A 26,892-nucleotide genomic window follows, 5' to 3' on the forward strand; every position below is an offset into this window, starting at 1 on the left:
AATGTTTGGGATGTCCTGCGGTTGTGAGAGGCGCCATGTAAATACATGTCTTTCTCTGTATAATCCGAATCTAAATAGTGTTACACTCGCCCCCTGGTGGACACCACTGTTTCTAATCCCTGCAGGTAGTCAAACTCTCCCTATCTCTGAGACCTCCTCTCCAGCCCTACAATTTGCCACCTTTCCTTTAATTCTGATCTTGATGCCTCTCCCCTCACTCTTTGCCTCTCCTTTGGTGACTTTTGCCGGGTCCTCAATAGAACATAGAAGATTACAGCGCAGTACAGGCCCTTCGGCCCTCGATGTTGTGCCGTCCTGTGAAACCACTCTAAAGCCCATCTACACTATTCCCTTATCATCCATATGTCTATCCAATGACCATTTAAATGCCCTTCCACGCCCTTACTACTCTCTGAGTAAAGAACCTACCTCTGACATCTGTCCTATATCTATCTCCCCTCAATTCAAAGCTATGTCCCCTCGTGCTAGCCATCACCATCTGAGGAAAAAGGCTCTCACTGTCCACCCTATCTAATCCTCTGATGCTTTTGAATTATTTCTGCTTCTCTACCTGCCTCTCTTCATATCTGTTTGACCTATCCAAGCTGATGATTTAATGGTTTTGTGCCTCTTTTAAATCATTATCTCACCGTGAAGCCCTTGCGATGTGTTTTCTGCATTAAAAGGTGCAATATGAATGCAAGTTCAATGGGGAATAGGATGGCGCAGTGGTTAGCACTGCTGCCTCATACTGTGCCGAGGTCCCAGGTTCGATCCCGGCTCTGGGTCACTGTCCGTGTGGAGTTTGCACATTCTCCCCGTGTTTGCGAGGGTTTCGCCCCCACAACCCAAAGATGTGCAGGGTAGGTGGATTGGCCACGCTAAATTGCCCCTTAATTGGCAAAAAATAATTGAGCACATTAAATTTATTGGGCGCGATTCTCCGCAAATGCGGAGAGTCGTGAAGGCTGCCGTGAAACTGGCAGTGTTTCACGGCAGCCTCCGCACCCCCTCCCGGGACCCGATTCTGCTCCCCGGTCGGGGCTAGCAGCGGGGCCCCGTGAACCTCGGCATCGCGGGCTTAACAAATTTCGCTAAGCCCGCGCGCCAAGGTTAACGGCGGCTGATGCAAACGATGACGTCAGCTGCGCATGCACGGATTGGACGGCTCCAATCCGCGCATGCGCGGATGACGTCACCGCGCATATGCGTGAAACCCGCGCATGCGCGGGCCGTTATGCCCCTCAGCCGCCCCGCGGACTGATCCAGTGGGGCGGCGGAGGAACAAAGAGTGCGCGGGGTTCGGACCCGCTGCCCGCGATCGGTGGGCACAGATTGCAGGCCCATGCCACCCTTGGCACGGCCGTGGTGCGTCCGTGCCAATCGGTGGCATGGTTCTCCAGAATGGCACTTTGCGGCCGTTTTCACAAACTGTGAAAGCAGGTGTGTTTGCATTCGTGAAAACGGCCGTAAAGGCCTGGGAACTCGGCCCATCGGCTAGGGGAGAATCGCTGCTCGCCGTAAAAAACGGCGAGCAGCGATTCGTGTCGTTGGGGGGGGGGGGGGGGGGGGAGAATAGCGGGAGGTCAGGAAAAATGTCAGGAAGGCCCTCCCGCTATTCTCCGACCCGTCATGGGGGGCGGAGAATCGCGCCCATTCTTTTTAAAGTTAATTGAGGAATGTCGCGGATGATATAAATGGAATACTGGGTTGCAGCTAAAAGTGGGGGGGGGTTATAGGGAGATGGGAGCTAAATGTTTCACTTGTCAAAATGTTTATTTGTATTTAAAAATAGACCTTGTGTAATGTTTAAGGGGTCTTTATTTTTTAAAGTTGGCTTGAGTGAGGATTTGACCCCTGTGCCTTCAAAAGGGCATCGAGCAGTTGTTCAATTGTTTCTCAATTCCACCCTCCGGTATCTATCACTCTGCCTTTCTAGCTGCCTGTGACTTGGCCCAGGTTTGAGCTCTATACTTGCTGCTACTGAGTGGTGATCTAGTACATGAGGCCTAGCCTAGGTTGCCCCCTGCTACCTTGGTGACAAAGTAGTGCATTGTGGGAAAACCGCAGCCAGGGAGGGAACAATTGAAAACGTAAAACTAAGAGGCCTGCGAAAGGTGGCATTCTGAAATAGAAGCTGAAAATACACAGCAGGTGAGTCAAGCATGAGGTGAATGTTTGTTTGGGTGGTCTTTTCAGCAGGATTGGAGAGTATTTCCATGCAGAACATGAGCTTAGTCCCCTTCGAACGTTGGCTGCTGCTCTGCTTTTCCAACATTTGATGGTTTTTGTTTTTCTCAATAAATTTAGAGTGCCCAATTCTTTTTTCCAATTAAGGGGCAATTTAGCGTGGCCAATCCACCTACCCTGCACGTCTTTGGGTTGTGGGGGTGAAACCCACGCAAACACGGGGAGAATGTGCAAACTCCACACGGCCGGGATCGGACCAGGGTCCTCGGCACCGTGAGGCAGCAGTGCCAACCACTGCGCTCCCCCTGCCACCCAACATTTGATGTTTTGATGGGACAACTATGTTGCAAGCACTTGAATGACATTAATTGCATCACTGCTTTTCCCTAGGGCTGATTCCGTTGCGTGGAACCCACACAAAATGCTGCAGGCAGGGTTGCAGTGTGCCGCCTTGCTGCTCAAAGACAACACTGTGAGTATAAATCCTCTCATCATTCAGTCACAAAGGGGTTGTAATGTTCTCTGTGTGCAAGGATGGCAAAGTTTTTGTGGTTGAAGTGATCAGAGAACATAAGGCTTTGTAAATGAACAAAACTGGTTAATTAATTAACTGAAACACGAAAGGATTTCTATGATGTCTACTAAGATTACAGTTGGATAAGACCGCTAAATACAAACAGCTATGATTAATTACTGATGATTCCGGAACTGCACGATCTGTAACTACAACCTGTACTTGCCGTCCAGGTTGTGTCTCTGTGCTGTCCAGGTTCTGTGTCTCACAAGTGGCATGTGTTCCAGTGACGTCCTCCTGTCGCCCCGCCACCTATGGTCTGAATCTAGAATTGCAATCTATGCATGCAGGCACTGTTTATATACAGTTTGGTTATTATGTTTTATATACACAAATTATATTCTTTTTTAAAAGTATTTTTATTATGGTTTTGCAGAATTTTTCATAATAAAACAGTAGTAACCATAGTAACAAAACAAACTAGAGTGAACATTAACATAGTGCGAAAAGAGAATATACCATAACAATTAAATACCCCATGCGACCCAGTCTTCCCACACCATCCCAATGAAGCACTCGCTCCCCACGGATTGCTGCTGCTGCTGACATTTTAATTTCCCCCGAGTAAGTTGACGAAGGGCTGCCACCTCCGAGAGAACCCTAGCGTAGACCCTCTCAAGGCAAACTTTATTTTCTCGAGGCTGAGAAACCCAGCCATGTCGTTAACCCAAGTCTCTACACTCGGGGGCTTCGAGTCCCTCCACATTAATAAAATCAGTCTCCGGGCTACTAGGGAGCCAAAGGCCAAGACGTCGGCCTCTTTCGCCCCCTGAACTCCCGGGTCTTCTGACACTCCAAAGATCGCTATCTCTGGACTCGGCACCACCCGTTTGTTGGGCACCTTGGACATTGCCCTCGGGAACCCTTGCCAGAACTCTCTAAGCTCCGGGCATGCCTAAAACATGTGGACATGGTTTGCAGGGATACCCTTGCACTTCATACAACTGTCTTCTACCCCAAAACACTTGCTCATTCTCGCTGCCGTCATGTGTACCCGGTGGACCACCTTAAATTGAATTAGACTGAGCCTGGCACATGATGAGGAGGAATTAACCCTGCCCAGGACCTCTGCCCACAGACCCGCTTCCAACTAGCTCCTCCTCCCACTTGCCCTTGAGCTCCTCCACCGGGGTTTCCTCCGCCTCCTGTAGTTCCTGGTAGATATCCGACACCCTCCCCTCCCCCACCCAGGTGCCGGAGACCACCCTGTCCTGTATCCTCAGTGGCAGCAGTGTTGGAAAGGCCACTACCTGTTTTTTCAGGAAGGTTCGTACTTGCAGATATTTAAAGGCGTTTCCTGGCGGCAGATTAAATCCTCTAGCGCCTTCAAACTGGGAAAGCTTCCATCTATGAACAGATCTCCCATTCTTCTGATGCCTGCCCTCTGCCAGCTCTGGAACCCACCATCCATCCTACCCAGGACAAACCTGTGATTGTTGTATATCGGGGTCCACACCGACGCTCCCTCACCTTCTTGTTCCTCCTCCACTGTCCCCAGATCCGCAGTGTCGCCACCACCACCGGACCTGTGGAGTAACGGGTTGGCGAGAACGGCAAAGGAGCCGTTATCAAAGCTCCCAGACAAGTACCTTTACATGACACTGCCTCCAGCTGCTCCCACCCCCCCCCCCCCCCCCCCCCCCCCATCGCCCACTTCCTAATCATAGCTATATTGGCCGCCCAGTAGTAGTTGCGAAAGTTCAGCAGCGCCAACCCACCCCACCCCACCCCCTGACTGCGCTCCCACAGCGATCTCCTTACTCGCGGGGTCTTATTCGCCCAGACAAAGCCAGTAATGTTCCTACTCACCCGCTTAAAAACGGCCTCCGGGATGAAGATAGGGAGGCACTGAAAGACAAACAAAAATCTGGGGAGGACATTCATTTTCACGGCCTGCATCCTCCCCGCCAGTGACAGCGGGAGCATGTCCCACCTTTTAAAGTCCCCTTCCATTTGTTCCACCAACCGGGTCAGGTTGAGCCTGTGCAGGGCATCCCATTTCCTGGCCACCTGTATGCCCAGGTAACGAAAACTTTTCTCTACCATCCTGAGCGGCAGCTCTTTCAGTCTCTCCTCCTGCCCCTTGGCCTGGATCACAAACAACTCGCTCTTTCCCATGTTCAGTTTGTACCCTGAAAAACTACCAAAATCCCCTCAGGATCCGCAGAACCTCCCCCATCCCCTCCACAGGGTCCGAAATGTACAGGAGCAAATCATCCGCGTATAGCGAGACCCGATGTTCCACACTCCCCTCCCCCGAACCAGTTCCTCGAGGCTCTCAGTGCCATAGCTGGCGGTTCTATAGCTAGGGCAAATAGTAACGGGGAGAGGGGAGACCCCTGCCTCGTTCCCCGGTGAACCTCGAAGTACCCCGACCTCAGCCGGTATACACTTGCTACAGGCGCCTGGTACAGCAATTTCACCCAGCCAATAAAGCCCTCACCAAACCCGAACCTCCCCAGCGTTTCCCACAGGTACTCCTACTCCGCCCGGTCAAAGGCTTTCTCTGCGCCTATCGCTGTTACCACCTCCGCCTCCCCTCCCTCTGAGGGCATCATAATAATATTCAAAAGTCTCCGGACATTGGTATTGAGTTGTCTGCCTTTAACAAACCCAGTCTGGTCTTCCTCTATCACCCCTGGGACACAATCCTCAATTCTTGTGGCCAGAATCGTAGCTAGCAATGTGGCATTAAAAGCGAAATCGGCCTGTATGACCCACAATGTTCCGGGTCCTTCCCTCGTTTAAGAATGAGTGAGATCAAAGCCTGTGACATTGTTGGGGGAGGGTTCCTTTCTCTCTCTGGCCTCATTGAAGGTCCTCATCAGGAGTGGGCTCAATATTTCCAAAAATGTCTGATAGAATTCTACCTGGGTAACCGTCCGGCCCCAGGGCTTTACCCGATTGCATGCCCTCTATACCCATGACAATCTCCTCCAATTCCATTGGGCACCCAGCCCCTCCACCACCTTTGGAAACCTCAACTGGTCCAAACATTGCCTCATCCCTTCCGCTCCCGTCGGGGGCTCCGATCCGTATAGTTTACTGTAGAATTCCTTAAAGACTCGGTTCACCCCCCCCGGATCCAAGACCGTGTTACCCTCCTTAGTCTTTACTCTCCCGATTTCCCTGGCCGCCTCCCTCTTTCGCAGTTGGTGTGCCAGCATTCTACTCGCTTTCTCCCCGTACTCATAGACTGTCCCCCCTTGCCTTCCTCAGCTGTGCTACCGCTTTCCTTGTGGTCCGCCTGCAGACTCCGCCGCTCCCTCAGTAGCCCCGCCTCAGGGGCCTCCGTGTATCTCCTGCCCACTCAGAGTATCTCCTCCACCAGTCTCGCCCTCTCCGCTCTTTATCTCTTTTCCCTATGGGATCGAATTGAGATGAGTTCCCCTCTGACAACTGCCTTCAGAGCCTCCCAGACCGTTGCTGCTGCTACCTCACCCGTATCGCTTGTTTCCAGGTAATCCTGGATGTTCCTGCTAATCCGCCCGCAAACCTCTTCGTCCGCCAGCAGCCCCACATCCAGTCTCCAGAGTGGGCGCTGCCCTCTCTCCTCACTAAGCCGCAGGTCAACCCAGTGCAGGGCATGGTCCGAGACTGTGATTGCTGAGTATTCTGTCCCCGCCACCTTTGGGATTAACGCCCTGCTCAAGACAAAGAAGTCTATGCGGGAATAAACCTTATGAACGTGGGAGAAAAAAGAGAACTCCTTCGCTCTCGGCCGCACGAACCTCCAGGGATCCAATCCCCCATCTGCTCCATAAAACCCTTCAGTTCCCTAGCCACTGCTGGTTGCTTCCCTGTCCTGGACTTGGACCGGTCCAGCTCGGGGTCGATGACTGTGTTAAAGTCTCCCCCCATGATCAGGCGGTGCGACTCTAAGTCCGTGATTTTGCCTAGCATGCGTCTCATAAATTCCATATCATCCCAATTCGGAGCATAGACGTTCACAAATACCACCCGGACCCCCTCCCACTTTCCACTCACCATTATATACCTGCCCCCCTTATCTGCCACAATTCTCCCAGCCTCGAATGCCACACCCTTACAGATCAGAATTGCTACACCCCTGGTCTTCGAAAACAGCCCTGCATGGAACACCTGGCCTACCCATCCCTTTCTCAATCTCGTGTGATCTATGAGCTTTAAATGTGTCTCCTGAAGCATTGCTACGTCTGCCTTTAACCCCTTTAGATGCGCGAACACACGTACTCTTTTGACCGGCCCATTCAAACCCCGCACATTCCACGTGTTCAGCCTGAACAGGGGGGGGGGGGGGGGGGGGCTAAACCCCCCCCTGCCGACTAGCCATCGCCCTTTCACAAATTATGTTCTACATATCATTTTTTAAAATATTTTTTAATTTAGAATACCCAATTCATTTTTTCCAATTAAGGGGCAATTTAGCGTGGCTAATCCACCTGCTCTGCACATCTTTGGGTTGTGGGGGCGAAACCCACGCAAATACGGGGAGAATGTGCAAACTCCACACAGACAGTGACCCAGATCCGGGATCGAACCTGGGACCTCGGCGCCGTGAGGCAACAGGGCTAACCCTCTGCGCCACCGTGCTGCCCTTGTTCTACATATCATTACAGGGGTTACTCCTTATCATTCCCACCTCCCAGTGGTGCTGCGGACTCCTGGCTGAGATCTGGTTCTGAGGGCATTGGCTGCCCACTGTTCCCTTACCCATTCTTGACGTTTGACATCCAAACTATGAATGTTGGCAGGCTATTCGAGCAGGGAAGGGCACATTGAGCCCGTCCTTCACCTTGTAGGGCATTCGCAGTCATTTAAAAGTCACTGGACGTTGGCCAAGCCATGTTGTCATTGTCTCCCCCACCCCCCCCCCTTCCCCCCCCCACCGTTCCCCAAGGCTCCTACTCAGAAGCTGAAGCGAGGGGAGGCCTCCCTACTGCCATCTTAATGCAGCTTGAACACCGCATCTATGACTTTGGCTTCAGTACGGCACCAAGCTGGGTGTTTGCCCACTGCCCGGATGAACGTTGTTGTTCGTGGGGGCTTGCTGTGCACAAATTGCTTGGCACATTTGCCTACACTGCAACTATGACGTACTGTTCGAAGTAACGTGCTTTTGGATATCCTGAGGTGATGAAAGGCACTGTATAAATGCAAGTCTTCCTTTCATGGAGTTATTTGGGAGCAAATCTTACTGGGCTCTCTTTTGGTGTCTTTTGTATCAAAAGCAGACTCTATGGGGGATATTGTCGAGCTAATGGATATTTATTCCTGTCAGAAAATGCTGGCCAGCGAAGCCTACATTCCGTAAAAATGAATTTTTAAAAAAAGCCAGATTGTATAACATAAGAAATAGGGGCCAGTGCAGACCACTCGGCCCATCAAATCTGTTCTACCATTCAATATACTCATGACTGATCTCAGGCTTCAATGCTATTTTCCCGCCCACTCTCCATATCCATTATTCCGAGACCGAAAATCTGTTTTTATCAAGTTTCATGCCTTTTGAAAAATTATTCTATTTTTTGGAAAATATTTTATTAAGGCATTTATATAATTTTACCAATTTTAACCATCAGATATCGACTGGAACAAAACAAAATAAACAACCCCCCCCCCCAACAAGGCTTACACCAACAGGCCCTCCTTCCCACTGTTGATCCTGACCTTACTTGACCCCCCCTATGCCTCCCTTTACCCCCCACCCCAACTTGCTGATAGGTTCATTTTTTTCTCGAAGAAGTTGATGAACGGCTGCCACCTCTGAGCAAACCCCTGCAACGAACCCCTCGAGGCGAACTTGATCTTTTTGAGTCTGAGAAACCCCCCCCCCCACCGGGGGCTCCGAGTCCCTCCATCCTAGCAGGATCCGTCTCCGGGCAACCAGGGAGGCAAAGGCCAAAACATCGGCCTCTCTCACTCCCTGGGCTTCCGGGTCTTCTGACACATTGGATCTCGCGAGGCGTAACAAGCCAGGTTGATCCCAGATGAGGCTTCTCCCGGTATCTACCGGCTGTGTCACACCCCCCTTTGTCGACGCAGCTGGTAGATTCCGCCCCATATCTCTTTTTTTGCAGCCTGTTTCTGTGCTCTTCACAGCTTACATTCCCCGCATAGTTTTGGATCAGCAAACATAGACGAAGGGACAAAGAGTCATCTTAAGTCATAAATATTCTAAATAACTGACTCTCCACAAGTCACAGTCTGCCAATTTGGAAATGCCCCATTTATCCTGACTCTCTGCTTCTTAAATGTTAACCAATCCTCCACCCATGCTATCACCCCAAAATCCATGAACCCTCATCTTGTTCATTAACCTTTTGTGTGACACTTTATTGGATGTCATTTGAAAGAGTACAACATCTGTTGGTTCCCTTTATCTGGCCTCCTAATTACATCCACAAAAAGACACTTGCGAACTTCCAATCTGCTGGGACCATTCTAGACTTGAGTACATTTTCTTTCTCTTGTGTCTCCTCTTTGGTTTAAAGACTAATTGTCCATAGTGATTACAGCGATTAGTATGAATAAAACTCCTTCGACACTGTCCCCATCAAACACTCCCAGGACAGGTACAGCACAGGGTTAGATACAGAGTAAAGCTGCCTCTACACTGTCCCCATCAAACACTCCCAGGCCAGGTACAGCACGGGGTTAGATACAGAGTAAAGCTCCCTCTACACTGTCCCCATCAAACACTCCCAGGACAGGTACAGCACGGGGTTAGATACAGAGTAAAGCTCCCTGTACACCGTCCCCATCAAACACTCCCAGGACAGGTGCAGCACAGGGTTAGATACAGAGTAAAGCTCCCTCTACACTGTCCCCATCAAACACTCCCAGGACAGGTACAGCACGGGGTTAGATACAGAGTAAAGCTCCCTCTACACTGTCCCCATCAAACACTCCCAGGACAGATACAGCACGGGGTTAGATACAGAGTAAAGCTCCCTCTACACTGTCCCCATCAAACACTCCCAGGACAGGTACAGCACAGGGTTAGATACAGAGTAAAGCTCCCTCTACACTGTCCCCATCAAACACTCCCAGGAAAGGTACAGCGCGGGGTTACATACAGAGTAAAGCTCCCTCTACACTGTCCCCATCAAACACTCCCAGGACAGGTACAGCACGGGGTTAGATACTGAGTAAAGCTCCCTCTACACTGTCCCCATCAAACACTCCCAGGACAGGTACAGCACAGGGTTAGATAAAGAGTAAAGCTCCCTCTACACTGTCCCCATAAAACACTCCCAGGACAGGTACAGCACGGGGTAAGATACAGAGTAAAGTTCCCTCTACACTGTCCCCATCAAACACTCCCAGGACATGTACAGCACGGAGTTAGATACAGAGTAAAGCTCCCTCTACACTGTCCCCATCAAACACTGCCAGGACAGGTACAGCATGGGGATAGTTACAGAGTAAAGCTCCCTCTACACTGTCCCCATCAAACACTCCCAGGACAGGTACAGCACGGGGTTAGATACAGAGTAAAGCTCCCTCTACACTATCCCCATTAAACACTCCCAGGACAGGTACAGCACGGGGTTAAATACAGATTAAAGCTTCCTCTACACTGTCCCCATCAAACGCTCCCAGGACAGGTACAGCACGGGGTTAGATACAGAGTAAAGCTCCCTCTACACTGTCCCCATCAAACACTCCCAGGAAAGGTACAGCACGGGGTTAGATACAGAGTAAAGCTCCCTCTACACTATCCCCATCAAACACTCCCAGGACAGGTACAGCACGGGGTTATATACAGAGTAAAGCTCCCTCTACACTGTCCCCATCAAACACTCCCAGGACAGGTCCAGCACGGGGTTAGATACAGAGTAAAGCTCCCTGTACACTGTCCCCATCAAACACTCCCAGGAAAGGTACAGCACGGGGTTAGATACAGAGTAAAGCTCCCTCTACACTGTCCCCATCAAACACTCCCAGGACAGGTACAGCACGGGGTTAGATACAGAGTAGAGCTCCCTCTACACTGCCCCCATCAAACACTCCCAGGACAGGTACAGCACGGGGTTAGATACAGAGTAAACTTCCTTCTACACTGTCCCCATCAAACACTCCCAGGGCAGGTACAGCACAGGGTTAGATACAGAGTAAAGCTCCCTCTACACTGTCCCCATCAAACACTCCCAGGACAGGTACAGCACGGGGTTAGATACAGAGTAAAGCTCCCTCTACACTGTCCCCATCAAACACTCCCAGGACTGGTACAGCACGGGGTTAGATACAGAGTAAAGCTCCCTCTACACTGTCCCCATCAAACTCTCCCAGGACAGGTACAGCACGGGGTTAGATACAGAGTAAAGCTCCCTCTACACTGTCCCCATGAAACACTCCCAGGACAGGTACAGCACGGGGTTAGATACAGAGTAAAGCTCCCTCTACACTGTCCCCATCAAACACTCCCAGGACAGGTACAGCACGGGATTAGATACAGAGTAAAGCTCCCTCTACACTGTCCCCATCAAACACTCCCAGGACAGGTACAGCACGGGATTAGATACAGAGTAAAGCTCCCTCTACACTGTCCCCATCAAACACTCCCAGGACAGGTACAGCATGGGGTTAGATACAGAGTAAAGCTCCCTCTACACTGTCCCCATCAAACACTCCCAGGACAGGTGCAGCACGGGGTTAGATACAGAGTAAAGCTCCCTCTACACTGTCCCCATCAAACACTCCCAGGAAAGGTACAGCACGGGGTTAGATACAGAGTAAAGCTCCCTCTACACTGTCCCCATCAAACTCTCCCAGGACAGGTACAGCACGGGGTTAGATACAGAGTAAAGCTCCCTCCACACTGTCCCCATCAAACACTCCCAGGACAGGTACAGCACAGGGTTAGATACAGAGTAAAGCTCCCTCTACACTGTCTCCATCAAACACTCCCCAGGACAGGTGCAGCACGGGGTTAGATACAGAGTAAAGCTCCCTCTACACTGTCCCCATCAAACACTCCCAGGACAGGTACAGCACGGGGTTAGATACAGAGTAAAGCTCCCTCTACACTGTCCCCATCAAACACTCCCAGGACAGGTACAGCACGGGGTTAGATACAGAGTAAAGCTCCCTCTACACTGTCCCCATCAAACACTCCCAGGACAGGTACAGCACGGGGTTAGATACAGAGTAAAGCTCCCTCTACACTGTCCCCATCAAACACTCCCAGGACAGGGACAGCACGGGGTTAGATACAGAGTAAAGCTCCCTCTACACTGTCCCCATCAAACACTCCCAGGACAGGTACAGCACGGGGTTAGATACAGAGTAAAGCTCCCTCTACACTGTCCTCAGCAAACACTCCCAGGACAGATTCAGCACGGGGTTAGATAAAGAGTAAAGCTCCCTCTACACTGTCCCCATCAAACACTCCCAGGACAGGTACAGCACGGGGTTAGATACAGAGTAAAGCTCCCTCTACACTGTCCTCATCAAACACTCCCAGGACAGGTACAACACGGGGTTAGATACAGAGTAAAGCTCCCTCTACACTGTCCCCATCAAACACTCCCAGGACAGGTACAGCACGGGGTTAGATACAGAGTAAAGCTCCCTCTACACTGTCCCCATCAAACACTCCCAGGGCAGGTACAGCACGGGGTTAGATAAAGAGTAAAGCTCCCTCTACACTGTCCCCATCAAACACTCCCAGGACAGGTACAGCACGGGGTTAGATACAGAGTAAAGCTCCCTCTACACTGTCCCCATCAAACACTCCCAGGACAGGTACAGCACGGGGTTAGATACAGAGTAAAGCTCCCTCTACACTGTCCCCATCAAACACTCCCAGGACAGGTACAGCACGGGGTTAGATACAGAGTAAAGCTCCCTCTACACTGTCCCCATCAAACACTCCCAGGACAGGTACAGCACGGGGTTAGATACAGTGTAAATCTCCTTTGACACATTTGATATCGATTTTGAATTATTTCACATGGGTTACTGTACAGCTGGCTGACTGAGGTGAATTTTTAGTTGGATTGAGCTGAGATGGAGCCCTGGCACTCTGTCTTGGAATAACGCTTGGTGCTCTCCATGCCATGTGTTTTTGGATGTGTATAGAGCCTTGCTGTTCCACATCTCGGAGCAGGGCCAATGGGTGTTGTCGGAGCTTCAGTTCTGCTGTTTGGTTCATTGGTTAATGAAGAATACTTCCATTTCCACCTGGCCCTGCTGTGGCTGTATCTTGTTTCTGGACCAACCTCTGCCTCTTCTCTCCTCGCCAGGACCTTATGAAGAATTGTCACGCGGCCTACGCCAAATATCTCTTCCAGCCAGACAAGTTCTACAATGTCTGCTTTGATACGGGGGACAAGTCCCTGCAGTGTGGTCGGAAGGTGGATTGCCTCAAGCTCTGGCTGATGTGGAAAGCGATTGGCACTCGAGGGTTGGAGGAGAGGATTGACCGTGCCTTCGCATGTACCAGGTTGTTAGCGCCATGACCTCGCCTACCTTGATCACCACACTCGACCCAATCAAATTCTTCATTCTTCTTTTCAAATCCCTCTATGGCCTCGTCCCATCCCTATTTTCGTAATCCACCAGCCCCGCAGTCTTGACATTCCTCGAATTCCAGTCTGTTTAATGGCTCCCAATTTGCGTTGATTCATCATTGGCAGCCGACAGTAGCACTTATTGCCCATCCTTTATTCCCCGTATCTCGTAAATGAATTTTAAAAAGAAAAATTATCCCATGAACTTGGTTCAAATTCACAGTGGAACTTAAACGCGCATCTCTGCGGTATGGGCCTCTGTATTATCAGTCCTGTGTTAACCCCTATGCTGCCGGATTCCAAACACATCGCCATATAATAATCTTTATTGTCACAAGTAGGCTTACATTAACACTGCAATGAAGTTACTGTGAAAAGCCCCTAGTCACCACATTCCGGCGCCTGTTCGGGTCACAAAGGGAGAATTCAGAATGTCCAATTTACCTAACAGCACGTCTTTCGGGACTTGTGGGAGGAAACAGGAGCACCCGGAGGAAACCCACGCAGACACGGGGAGAACGTACAGACTCCGCACAGACAGTGACCCAGCGGGGAATTACACCTGGGATCCTGGCGCTGTGAAGCAACAGTGCTAACCACTGTGCTACCGCGCCACTCATGGGTGTGCGAAGGCCCCCACTCCCACCATCTAAGGTTTGATTTGTTGAATTCTGATTCTGATGTCTTGTGTATCAATATCATTCTGTTTTTGTGGATTTTCGTCCCCCCGCAGGTATTTGGTTAATGAGATGAAGGAAAGAGAAGGTTTTCAGCTGGTGATGGAGGTAAGATGACAAGTGATAAATTATATTCCCCCCCCCCTCCCCCACTGCAGCTGAAACCCCAGAGTCTCAGACTGTGTCCCTTCCCCATCATTTTATTTGTAATTGAGCATACTTTTCATATTTTTTTGGTGTGGATAAAAATCTTTGCCTCTCCCATTATCTCCGCACCCTCTGTGCCTTCCCTCTGCTCAGTAAAGCTCCACAACACCTTCTCTGCAACACAGCCTCCAGGCCCCTAACCTTCCTGTTACTGATGCAGTTGGGAAGTTCTTGAGTGGTGAGAAGGAGAATGGCAGGATGCCTGAGAGTTAGAACTGTCATGAGCAGCACAGTGGTTAGCACCAGGGACCCGGGTTCGATTCCCGGCTTGGGTGACTGACTGTCTGTGTGGAGTCTGCACGTTCTCCCCGTGTCTGCGTGGGTTTCCTCCGGGTGCTCCGGTTTCCTCCCACAGTCCAAAGATGTGCAGGTTAGGTGGATTGGCCATGATAAATTGGACACTTGGACACTAAGGGACAATTTATCATGGTCAATCCACTTAACCTATGCATAGAATCATGGAATTTACAGTGCAGAAGAAGGCCATTTGGACCATCGAGTCTACACCGGCCATACAAAGAGCACGCTACTGAAGCCCGCGTATGTGCCCTATCCCCATAACCCAGTAACCCCACTTAACATTTTTTGGACACTAAGGGCAATTTATCATGGCCAATCCACCTAACCTGCACGTCTTTGGACTGTGGGAGGAAACCGGAGAACCCGGAGGAAACCCACACAGACACTGGGAGAACGTGCAGACTCCGCACAGACTGTCACCCATGGCCGGAATCGAACCTGGGACCCTGGCTAAGTGAGGCAGCAGTGCTAACCACTGTGGACACCATGCTGCTCAGAAGCTTGTTTGTACACGCCAAAGGCTTGAATTCAGACCTATGCCTTTTTTGGGGGCTTATCTTATTGAATGGCAGAGCAGGATTGAGGGGTTGAGTGGCTACTCCCCCTAATTCATGTGCTTGACAGCCTGTTATTTCAAATTTGTTTTGAAGACTCTCTGATTTGAAGCATCTGATTTTTGGAGACAAGTTTGAGGGCAGGAAAGCTGGAGTCTTTTCATGAGTATAACCGTCTCTTTCTCTCTTGCAGCCTCAGGGTGTCAATGTCTGCTTCTGGTACATCCCATCCAGCCTACGAGGGAAAGAGCAGACCCCTGACTTCTGGCAGAACGTCGGGAAGGTGGGAATGTACTGAGAAGTTGCCTTTTACCCCTCTGCTTCGAGCAAGTTTCTCTGCGATGAATAATTGTTGAATCCCCACAGTGCTGAAGGAGGCTGTTCGGCCTATAGAGTCTGTACCGATCCAGCAAAAGAGCACCCTACCTAGGCCCACTCCCCCGCACTGTAATCCATCCTGATCTGCACATATTTGGACTGTCCTTTCACACTCTGGGACTGGGTACAGTGGGTTATCACACTGTCCTTTCACACTCTGGGACTGGGTACAGTGGGTTATCACACTGTCCTTTCACACTCTGGGACTGGGTACAGTGGGTTATCACACTGTCCTTTCACACTCTGGGACTGGGTACAGTGGGTTATCACACTGTCCTTTCACACTCTGGGACTGGGTGGTACAGTGGGTTATCACACTGTCCTTTCACACTCTGGGACTGGGTGGTACAGTGGGTTATCACACTGTCCTTTCACAGTCTGGGACTGGGTACAGTGGGTTATCACACTGTCCTTTCACCCTCTGGGACTGGGTACAGTGGGTTATCACACTGCCCTTTCACACTCGGGGACTGGGTACAGTGGGTTATCACACTGTCCTTTCACACTCTGGGACTGGGTACAGTGGGTTATCACCCTGTCCTTTCACACTCTGGGACTGGGTACAGTGGGGTATCACACTGTCCTTTCACACTCTGGGACTGGGTGGTACAGTGGGTTATCACACTGCCCTTTCACACTCTGGGACTGGGTACAGTGGGTCATCACACTGTCCTTTCACACTCTGGGACTGGGTACAGTGGGTTATCACACTGTCCTTTCACAATCTGGGACTGGGTGGTACAGTGGGTTATCACACTGTCCTTTCACACTCTGGGACTGGTTACAGTGGGTTATCACACTGTCCTTTCACACTCTGGGACTGGGTACAGTGGGTTATCACACTGTGCTTTCACACTCTGGGACTGGGTACAGTGGCTTATCACACTGTCCTTTCACACTCTGGGACTGGGTACAGTGGGTTATCACACTGTCCTTTCACACTCTGGGACTGGGTACAGTGGGTTATCACACTGTCCTTTCACACTCTGGGACTTGGTACAGTGGGTTATCACACTGTCCTTTCACAATCTGGGACTGGGTACAGTGGGTTATCACACTGTCCTTTCACACTCTGGGACTGGGTACAGTGGGTTATCACATTGCCCTTTCACACTCTGGGACTGGATACAGTGGGTTATCACATGGTCCTTTCACACTCTGGGACTGGGTACAGTGGGTTATCACACTGTCCTTTCACACTCTGGGACTGGGTGGTACAGTGGGTTATCACACTGTGCTTTCACACTCTGGGACTGGGTACAGTGGGTTATCACACTGCCCTTTCACACTCTGGGACTGGGTACAGTGGGTTATCACACTGTGCTTTCACACTCTGGGACTGGGCACAGTGGGTTATCGCACTGTCCTTTCACACTCTGGGACTGGGTACAGTGGGTTATCACACTGTCCTTTCACACTCTGGGACTGGGTACAGTGGGTTATCACACTGTCCTTTCACACTCTGGGACTGGGTGGTACAGTGGGTTATCACCCTGTCCTTTCACACTCTAGGACTGGGTACAGTGGGTTATCACACTGTGCTTTCACACTCTGGGACTGGGTACAGTGGCTTATCACACTGTCCTTTCACACTCTGGGACTGGGTACAGTGGGTTATCACACTGTCCTTTCACACACTGGGACTGGGTACAGTGGGTTATCACACTGTCCTTTCACACTCTGGGACTGGGTACAGTGGGTTATCACACGGTCCTTTCACAATCTGGGACTGGGTACAGTGGGTTATCACACTGTCCTTTCACACTCTGGGACTGGGTACAGTGGGTTATCACACTGTCCTTTCACACTCTGGGACTGGGTGGTACAGTGGGTTATCACACTGTCCTTTCACACTCTGGGACTGGGTGGTACAGTGGGTTATCACACTGTCCTTTCACACTCTGGGACTGGGTACAGTGGGGTATCACACTGTCCTTTCACACTCTGGGACTGGGTACAGTGGGTTATCACACTGTCCTTTCACACTCTGGGACTGGGTACAGTGGGTTATCACACTGTCCGTTCACACTCTGGGACTGGGTGGTACAGTGGGTTATCACACTGTCCTTTCACATTCTGGGACTGGGTACAGTGGGTTATCACACTGTCCTTTCACACTCTGGGACTAGGTACAGTGGGTTATCACACTGTCCTTTCACCTTCTGGGACTGGGTACAGTGGGTTATCACACTGCCCTTTCACACTCTGGGACTGGGTACAGTGGCTTATCACACTGTCCTTTCACACTCTGGGACTGGGTACAGTGGGTTATCACACTGCCCTTTCACACTCTGGGACTGGGTACAGTGGGTTATCACACTGCCCTTTCACACTCTGGGACTGGGTACAGTGGGTTATCACACTGCCCTTTCACACTCTGGGACTGGGTACTGTGGGTTATCACACTGTCCTTTCACACTCTGGGACTGGGTACAGTGGGTTATCACACTCCTTTCACACTCTGGGACTGGGTACAGTGGGTTATCACGCTGTCCTTTCACACTCTGGGACTGGGTACAGTGGGTTATCACACTGTCCTTTCACACTCTGGGACTGGGTACAGTGGGTTATCACACTGCCCTTTCACACTCGGGGACTGGGTACAGTGGGTTATCACACTGTCCTTTCACACTCTGGGACTGGGTACAGTGGGTTATCACCCTGTCCTTTCACACTCTGGGACTGGGTACAGTGGGGTATCACACTGTCCTTTCACACTCTGGGACTGGGTGGTACAGTGGGTTATCACACTGCCCTTTCACACTCTGGGACTGGGTACAGTGGGTCATCACACTGTCCTTTCACACTCTGGGACTGGGTACAGTGGGTTATAACACTGTCCTTTCACACTCTGGGACTGGGTACAGTGGGTTATCACACTGTCCTTTCACAATCTGGGACTGGGTGGTACAGTGGGTTATCACACTGTCCTTTCACACTCTGGGACTGGGTACAGTGGGTTATCACACTGTGCTTTCACACTCTGGGACTGGGTACAGTGGCTTATCACACTGTCCTTTCACACTCTGGGACTGGGTACAGTGGGTTATCACACTGTCCTTTCACACACTGGGACTGGGTACAGTGGGTTATCACACTGTCCTTTCACACTCTGGGACTGGGTACAGTGGGTTATCACACGGTCCTTTCACAATCTGGGACTGGGTACAGTGGGTTATCACACTGTCCTTTCACACTCTGGGACTGGGGACAGTGGGTTATCACACTGTCCTTTCACACTCTGGGACTGGGTGGTACAGTGGGTTATCACACTGTCCTTTCACACTCTGGGACTGGGTGGTACAGTGGGTTATCACACTGTCCTTTCACACTCTGGGACTGGGTACAGTGGGGTATCACACTGTCCTTTCACACTCTGGGACTGGGTACAGTGGGTTATCACACTGTCCTTTCACACTCTGGGACTGGGTACAGTGGGTTATCACACTGTCCGTTCACACTCTGGGACTGGGTGGTACAGTGGGTTATCACACTGTCCTTTCACATTCTGGGACTGGGTACAGTGGGTTATCACACTGTCCTTTCACACTCTGGGACTAGGTACAGTGGGTTATCACACTGTCCTTTCACCTTCTGGGACTGGGTACAGTGGGTTATCACACTGTCCTTTCACACTCTGGGACTGGGTACAGTGGGTTATCACACTGCCCTTTCACACTCTGGGACTGGGTACAGTGGGTTATCACACTGCCCTTTCACACTCTGGGACTGGGTACAGTGGGTTATCACACTGCCCTTTCACACTCTGGGACTGGGTACTGTGGGTTATCACACTGTCCTTTCACACTCTGGGACTGGGTACAGTGGGTTATCACACTCTCCTTTCACACTCTGGGACTGGGTACAGTGGGTTATCACGCTGTCCTTTCACACTCTGGGACTGGGTACAGTGGGTTATCACACAGCCCTTTCACACTCTGGGACTGGGTACAGTGGGTTATCACACTGCCCTTTCACACTCGGGGACTGGGTACAGTGGGTTATCACACTGTCCTTTCACACTCTGGGACTGGGTACAGTGGGTTATCACACTGTCCTTTCACACTCTGGGACTGGGTACAGTGGGGTATCACACTGTCCTTTCACACTCTGGGACTGGGTGGTACAGTGGGTTATCACACTGCCCTTTCACACTCTGGGACTGGGTACAGTGGGTTATCACACTGCCCTTTCACACTCTGGGACTGGGTACAGTGGGTCATCACACTGTCCTTTCACACTCTGGGACTGGGTACAGTGGCTTATCACACTGTCCTTTCACACTCTGGGACTGGGTACAGTGGGTTATCACACTGTCCTTTCACACTCTGGGACTGGGTACAGTGGGTTATCACACTGTCCTTTCACACTCTGGGACTTGGTACAGTGGGTTATCACACTGTCCTTTCACAATCTGGGACTGGGTACAGTGGGTTATCACACTGTCCTTTCACACTCTGGGACTGGGTACAGTGGGTTATCACATTGCCCTTTCACACTCTGGGACTGGATACAGTGGGTTATCACATGGTCCTTTCACACTCTGGGACTGGGTACAGTGGGTTATCACACTGTCCTTTCACACTCTGGGACTGGGTGGTACAGTGGGTTATCACACTGTGCTTTCACACTCTGGGACTGGGTACAGTGGGTTATCACACTGCCCTTTCACACTCTGGGACTGGGTACAGTGGGTTATCACACTGCGCTTTCACACTCTGGGACTGGGCACAGTGGGTTATCACACTGTCCTTTCACACTCTGGGACTGGGTACAGTGGGTTATCACACTGTCCTTTCACACTCTGGGACTGGGTACAGTGGGTTATCACACTGTCCTTTCACACTCTGGGACTGGGTACAGTGGGTTATCACACTGTCCTTTCACACTCTGGGACTGGGTGTACAGTGGGTTATCACACTGTCCTTTCACACTCTAGGGACTGGGTACAGTGGGTTATCACACTGTGCTTTCACACTCTGGGACTGGGTACAGTGGGTTATCACACTGTCCTTTCACACTCTGGGACTGGGTACAGTGGGTTATCACACTGTCCTTTCACACTCTGGGACTGGGTACAGTGGGTTATCACACTGCCCTTTCACACTCTGGGACTGGGTACAGTGGGTTATCACACTGTCCTTTCACACTCTGGGACTGGGTACAGTGGGTTATCACACTGTCCTTTCACACTCTGGGACTGGGTACAGTGGGTTATCACACTGCCCTTTCACACTCTGGGACAGGGTACAGTGGGTTATCACACTGTCCTTTCACACTCTGGGACTGGGTACAGTGGGTTATCACACTGCCCTTTCACACTCTGGGACTGGGTACAGTGGGTTATCACACTGCCCTTTCACACTCTGGGACTGGGTACAGTGGGTTATCACACTGTCCTTTCACACTCTGGGACTGGGTACAGTGGGTTATCACACTGTCCCTTTCACACTCTGGGACTGGGTAAAGTGGGTTATCACACTGTCCTTTCACACTCTGGGACTGGGTGTACAGTGGGTTATCACACTGTCCTTTCACACTCTGGGACTGGGTACAGTGGGTTATCACACTGTCCTTTCACACTCTGGGACTGGGTACAGTGGGTTATCACACTGTCCTTTCACACTCTGGGACTGGGTACAGTGGGTTATCACACTGTGCCTTTCACACTCTGGGACTGGGTACAGTGGGGTATCACACTGTCCTTTCACACTCTGGGACTGGGTACAGTGGGTTATCACACTGTCCTTTCACACTCTGGGACTGGGTACAGTGGGTTATCACACTGTCCGTTCACACTCTGGGACTGGGTGGTACAGTGGGTTATCACACTGTGCTTTCACATTCTGGGACTGGGTACAGTGGGTTATCACACTGTCCTTTCACACTCTGGGACTAGGTACAGTGGGTTATCACACTGTCCTTTCACACTCTGGGACTGGGTAAAGTGGGTTATCACACTGTCCTTTCACACTCTGGGACTGGGTGGTACAGTGGGTTATCACACTGTCCTTTCACACTCTGGGACTGGGTACAGTGGGTTATCACACTGTCCTTTCACACTCTGGGACTGGGTACAGTGGGTTATCACACTGTCCTTTCACACTCTGGGACTGGGTACAGTGGGTTATCACACTGTGCTTTCACACTCTGGGACTGGGTACAGTGGGGTATCACACTGTCCTTTCACACTCTGGGACTGGGTACAGTGGGTTATCACACTGTCCTTTCACACTCTGGGACTGGGTACAGTGGGTTATCACACTGTCCGTTCACACTCTGGGACTGGGTGGTACAGTGGGTTATCACACTGTCCTTTCACACTCTGGGACTGGGTACAGTGGGTTATCACACTGTCCTTTCACACTCTGGGACTAGGGTACAGTGGGTTATCACACTGTCCTTTCACACTCTGGGACTGGGTACAGTGGGTTATCACACTGCCCTTTCACACTCTGGGACTGGGTACAGTGGCTTATCACACTGTCCTTTCACACTCTGGGACTGGGTACAGTGGGTTATCACACTGTCCTTTCACACTCTGGGACTGGGTACAGTGGGTTATCACACTGTCCTTTCACACTCTGGGACTGGGTACAGTGGGTTATCACACTGTCCTTTCACACTCTGGGACTGGGTACAGTGGGTTATCACACTGTCCTTTCACACTCTGGGACTGGGTACAGTGGGCTTATCCCACTGTCCTTTCACACTCTGGGACTGGGTACAGTGGGTTATCACTCTGTCCTTTCACACTCTGGGACTGGGTACAGTGGGTTATCACACTGTCCTTTCACACTCTGGAACTTGGTGCAGTGGGTTATCACACTGTGCTTTCACACTCTGGGACTGGGTGGTACAGTGGGTTATCACACTGTCCTTTCACACTCTGGGACTGGGAACAGTGGGTTATCACACTGTCCTTTCACACTCTGGGACTGGGTACAGTAGGGTTATCACACTGTCCTTTCACACTCTGGGACTGGGTACAGTGGGTTATCACACTGTCCTTTCACACTCTGGGACTGGGTACAGTGGGTTATCACACTGTCCTTTCACACTCTGGCACTGGGTACAGTGGGGTATCACACTGTCCTTTCACACTCTGGGACTGGGTACAGTGGGTTATCACACTGTCCTTTCACACTCTGGGACTGGGTACAGTGGGGTATCACACTGTCCTTTCACACTCTGGGACTGGGTACAGTGGGTTATCACACTGTCCTTTCACACTCTGGGACTGGGTACAGTGGGTTATCACACTGTCCGTTCACACTCTGGGACTGGGTGGTACAGTGGGTTATCACACTGTCCTTTCACACTCTGGGACTAGGTACAGTGGGTTATCACACTGTCCTTTCACCTTCTGGGACTGGGTACAGTGGGTTATCACACTGTCCTTTCACACTCTGGGACTGGGTACAGTGGGTTATCACACTCCTTTCACACTCTGGGACTGTGTACAGTGAGTTATCACACTGTCCTTTCACACTCTGGGACTGGGTACAGTGGGTTCTCACACTGTCCTTTCACACTCTGGGACTGGGTACAGTGGGTTATCACACTGTCCTTTCACACTCTGGGACTGGGTACAGTGGGTTATCACACTGTCCTTTCACACTCTGGGACTGGGTACAGTGGGTTATCACACTGCCCTTTCACACTCTGGGACTGGGTACAGTGGCTTATCACACTGTCCTTTCACACTCTGGGACTGGGTACAGTGGGTTATCACACTGCCCTTTCACACTCTGGGACTGGGTACAGTGGGTTATCACACTGCCCTTTCACACTCTGGGACTGGGTACAGTGGGTTATCACACTGTCCTTTCACACTCTGGGACTGGGTACAGTGGGTTATCACACTGCCCTTTCACACTCTGGGACTGGGTACAGTGGGTTATCACACTGTTCTTTCACACTCTGGGACTGGGTGGTACAGTGGGTTATCACACTGTCCTTTCACACTCTGGGACTGGGTACAGTGGGTTATCACACTGTCCTTTCACACTCTGGGACTGGGTACAGTGGGGTATCACACTGTCCTTTCACACTCTGGGACTGGGTACAGTGGGGTATCACACTGTCCTTTCACACTCTGGGACTGGGTACAGTGGGTTCTCACACTGTCCGTTCACACTCTGGGACTGGGTGGTACAGTGGGTTATCACACTGTCCTTTCATACTCTGGGACTGGGTACAGTGGGTTATCACACTGTCCTTTCACACTCTGGGACTGGGTACAGTGGGTTATCACACTGTCCTTTCACACTCTGGGACTGGGTACAGTGGGTTATCACACTGTCCTTTCACATTCTGGGACTGGGTGGTACAGTGGGTTATCACACTGTCCTTTCACACTCTGGGACTGGGTGGTACAGTGGGTTATCACACTGTGCTTTCACACTCTGGGACTGGGTACAGTGGGTTATCACACTGCCCTTTCACACTCTGGGACTGGGTACAGTGGCTTATCACACTGTCCTTTCACACTCTGGGACTGGGTACAGTGGGTTATCACACTGTCCTTTCACACTCTGGGACTGGGTACAGTGGGTTATCACACTGTCCTTTCACACTCTGGGACTGGGTACAGTGGGTTATCACATTGCCCTTTCACACTCTGGGACTGGGTACAGTGGGTTATCACACTGTCCTTTCACACTCTGGGACTGGGTACAGTGGGTTATCACACTGTCCTTTCACACTCTGGGACTGGGTGGTACAGTGGGTTATCACACTGTCCTTTCACACTCTGGGACTGGGTACAGTGGGGTATCACACTGTCCTTTCACACTCTGGGACTGGGTGGTACAGTGGGTTATCACACTGTCCTTTCACACTCTGCGACTGGGTACAGTGGGTTATCACACTGCCCTTTCACACTCTGCGACTGGGTACAGTGGGGTATCACACTGTCCTTTCACACTCTGGGACTGGGTACAGTGGCTTATCACACTGTCCTTTCACACTCTGGGACTGGGTACAGTGGGTTATCACACTGTCCTTTCACACTCTGGGACTGGGTACAGTGGGTTATCACACTGTCCTTTCACACTCTGGGACTTGGTACAGTGGGTTATCACACTGTCCTTTCACAATCTGGGACTGGGTACAGTGGGTTATCACACTGTACTTTCACACTTTGGGACTGGGTACAGTGGGTTATCACATTGCCCTTTCACACTCTGGGACTGGATACAGTGGGTTATCACATGGTCCTTTCACACTCTGGGACTGGGTACAGTGGGTTATCACACTGTCCTTTCACACTCTGGGACTGGGTGGTACAGTGGGTTATCACACTGTCCTTTCACACTCTGGGACTGGGTACAGTAGGTTATCACACTGTCCTTTCACACTCTGGGACTGGGTACAGTGGGTTATCACACTGTCCTTTCACACTCTGGGACTGGGTACAGTGGGTTATCACACTGTCCCCAGTCCCAGAGTGTGAAAGGACAGTGTGATAACCCACTGTACCCAGTCCCAGAGTGTGAAAGGACAGTGTGATAACCCACTGTACCCAGTCCCAGAGTGTGAAAGGACAGTGTGATACCCCACTGTACCCAGTGCCAGAGTGTGAATCACACTGTCCTTTCATACTCTGGGACTGGGTACAGTGGGGTATCACACTGTCCTTTCACACTCTGGGACTGGGTACAGTGGGTTATCACACTGTCCTTTCACACTCTGGGACTGGGTACAGTGGGTTATCACACTGTCCGTTCACACTCTGGGACTGGGTACAGTGGGTTATCACACTGCCCTTTCACACTCTGGGACTGGATACAGTGGGTTATCACACTGTCCTTTCACACTCTGGGACTGGGTACAGTGGGTTATCACACTGTCCTTTCACACTCTGGGACTGGGTACAGTGGGTTATCACACTGTCCTTTCACACTCTGGGACTGGGTGGTACAGTGGGTTATCACACTGTCCTTTCACACTCTGGGACTGGGTACAGTGGGTTATCACACTGTCCTTTCACACTCTGGGACTGGGTACAGTAGGTTATCACACTGTCCTTTCACACTCTGGGACTGGGTACAGTGGGTTATCACACTGTCCTTTCACACTCTGGGACTGGGTACAGTGGGTTATCACGCTGTGCTTTCACACTCTGGGACTGGGTACAGTGGGTTATCACACTGTCCTTTCACACTCTGGGACTGGGTACAGTGGGTTATCACACTGTCCTTTCACACTCTGGCACTGGGTACAGTGGGGTATCACACTGTCCTTTCACACTCTGGGACTGGGTACAGTGGGTTATCACACTGTCCTTTCACACTCTGGGACTGGGTACAGTGGGTTATCACACTGTCCTTTCACACTCTGGGACTGGGTACAGTGGGTTATCACACTGTCCTTTCACACTCTGGGACTGGGTACAGTGGGTTATCACACTGTCCTTTCACACTCTGGGACTGGGTACAGTGGGTTATCACACTGTCCTTTCACACTCTGGGACTGGGTACAGTGGGTTATCACACTGTCCTTTCACACTCTGGGACTGGGTACAGTGGGTTATCACACTGTCCTTTCACACTCTGGGACTGGGTACAGTGGGTTATCACACTGTCCTTTCACACTCTGGGACTGGGTACAGTGGGTTATCACACTGTCCTTTCACACTCTGGGACTGGGTACAGTGGGTTATCACACTGTCCTTTCACACTCTGGGACTGGGTACAGTGGGTTATCACACTGTCCTTTCACACTCTGGGACTGGGTACAGTGGGTTATCACACTGTCCTTTCACACTCTGGGACTGGGTACAGTGGGTTATCACACTGTCCTTTCACACTCTGGGACTGGGTACAGTGGGTTATCACACTGTCCTTTCACACTCTGGGACTGGGTACAGTGGGTTATCACACTGTCCTTTCACACTCTGGGACTGGGGTACAGTGGGTTATCACACTGTCCTTTCACACTCTGGGACTGGGTACAGTGGGTTATCACACTGTCCTTTCACACTCTGGGACTGGGTACAGTGGGTTATCACACTGTCCTTTCACACTCTGGGACTGGGTACAGTGGGTTATCACACTGTCCTTTCACACTCTGGGACTGGGTGGTACAGTGGGTTATCACACTGTCCTTTCACACTCTGGGACTGGGTGGTACAGTGGGTTATCACACTGTCCTTTCACACTCTGGGACTGGGTACAGTGGGTTATCACACTGTCCTTTCACACTCTGGGACTGGGTACAGTGGCTTATCACACTGTCCTTTCACACTCTGGGACTGGGTACAGTGGGTTATCACACTGTCCTTTCACACTCTGGGACTGGGTACAGTGGGTTATCACACTGTCCTTTCACACTCTGGGACTGGGTACAGTGGGTTATCACACTGTCCTTTCACACTCTGGGACTGGGTACAGTGGGTTATCACACTGTCCTTTCACACTCTGGGACTGGGTACAGTGGGTTATCACACTGTCCTTTCACACTCTGGGACTGGGTACAGTGGGTTATCACACTGTCCTTTCACACTCTGGGGT

General features: G+C 51.0%; 1 protein-coding gene across 1 annotated transcript in view; it reads left to right on the forward strand.

Annotated features, from left to right (window-relative positions):
- The window catches only part of csad (cysteine sulfinic acid decarboxylase), a 79,545-nt gene extending 64,249 nt beyond the window's left edge, over nucleotides 1–15,296 (forward strand). The window contains exons 11-14 of the mRNA XM_038786316.1: nucleotides 2,581–2,662; nucleotides 12,994–13,193; nucleotides 13,994–14,045; nucleotides 15,192–15,296. Coding sequence (XP_038642244.1) covers nucleotides 2,581–2,662; nucleotides 12,994–13,193; nucleotides 13,994–14,045; nucleotides 15,192–15,296 — 439 coding nt within the window. The remainder of the gene's footprint in view (nucleotides 1–2,580; nucleotides 2,663–12,993; nucleotides 13,194–13,993; nucleotides 14,046–15,191) is intronic.
- The last annotated feature ends 11,596 nt before the right edge of the window (nucleotides 15,297–26,892 follow it).

The sequence above is a fragment of the Scyliorhinus canicula genome, chromosome 28, assembly GCF_902713615.1.
Source record: "Scyliorhinus canicula chromosome 28, sScyCan1.1, whole genome shotgun sequence".
NCBI classification, from domain to species: Eukaryota; Metazoa; Chordata; class Chondrichthyes; order Carcharhiniformes; family Scyliorhinidae; genus Scyliorhinus; species Scyliorhinus canicula.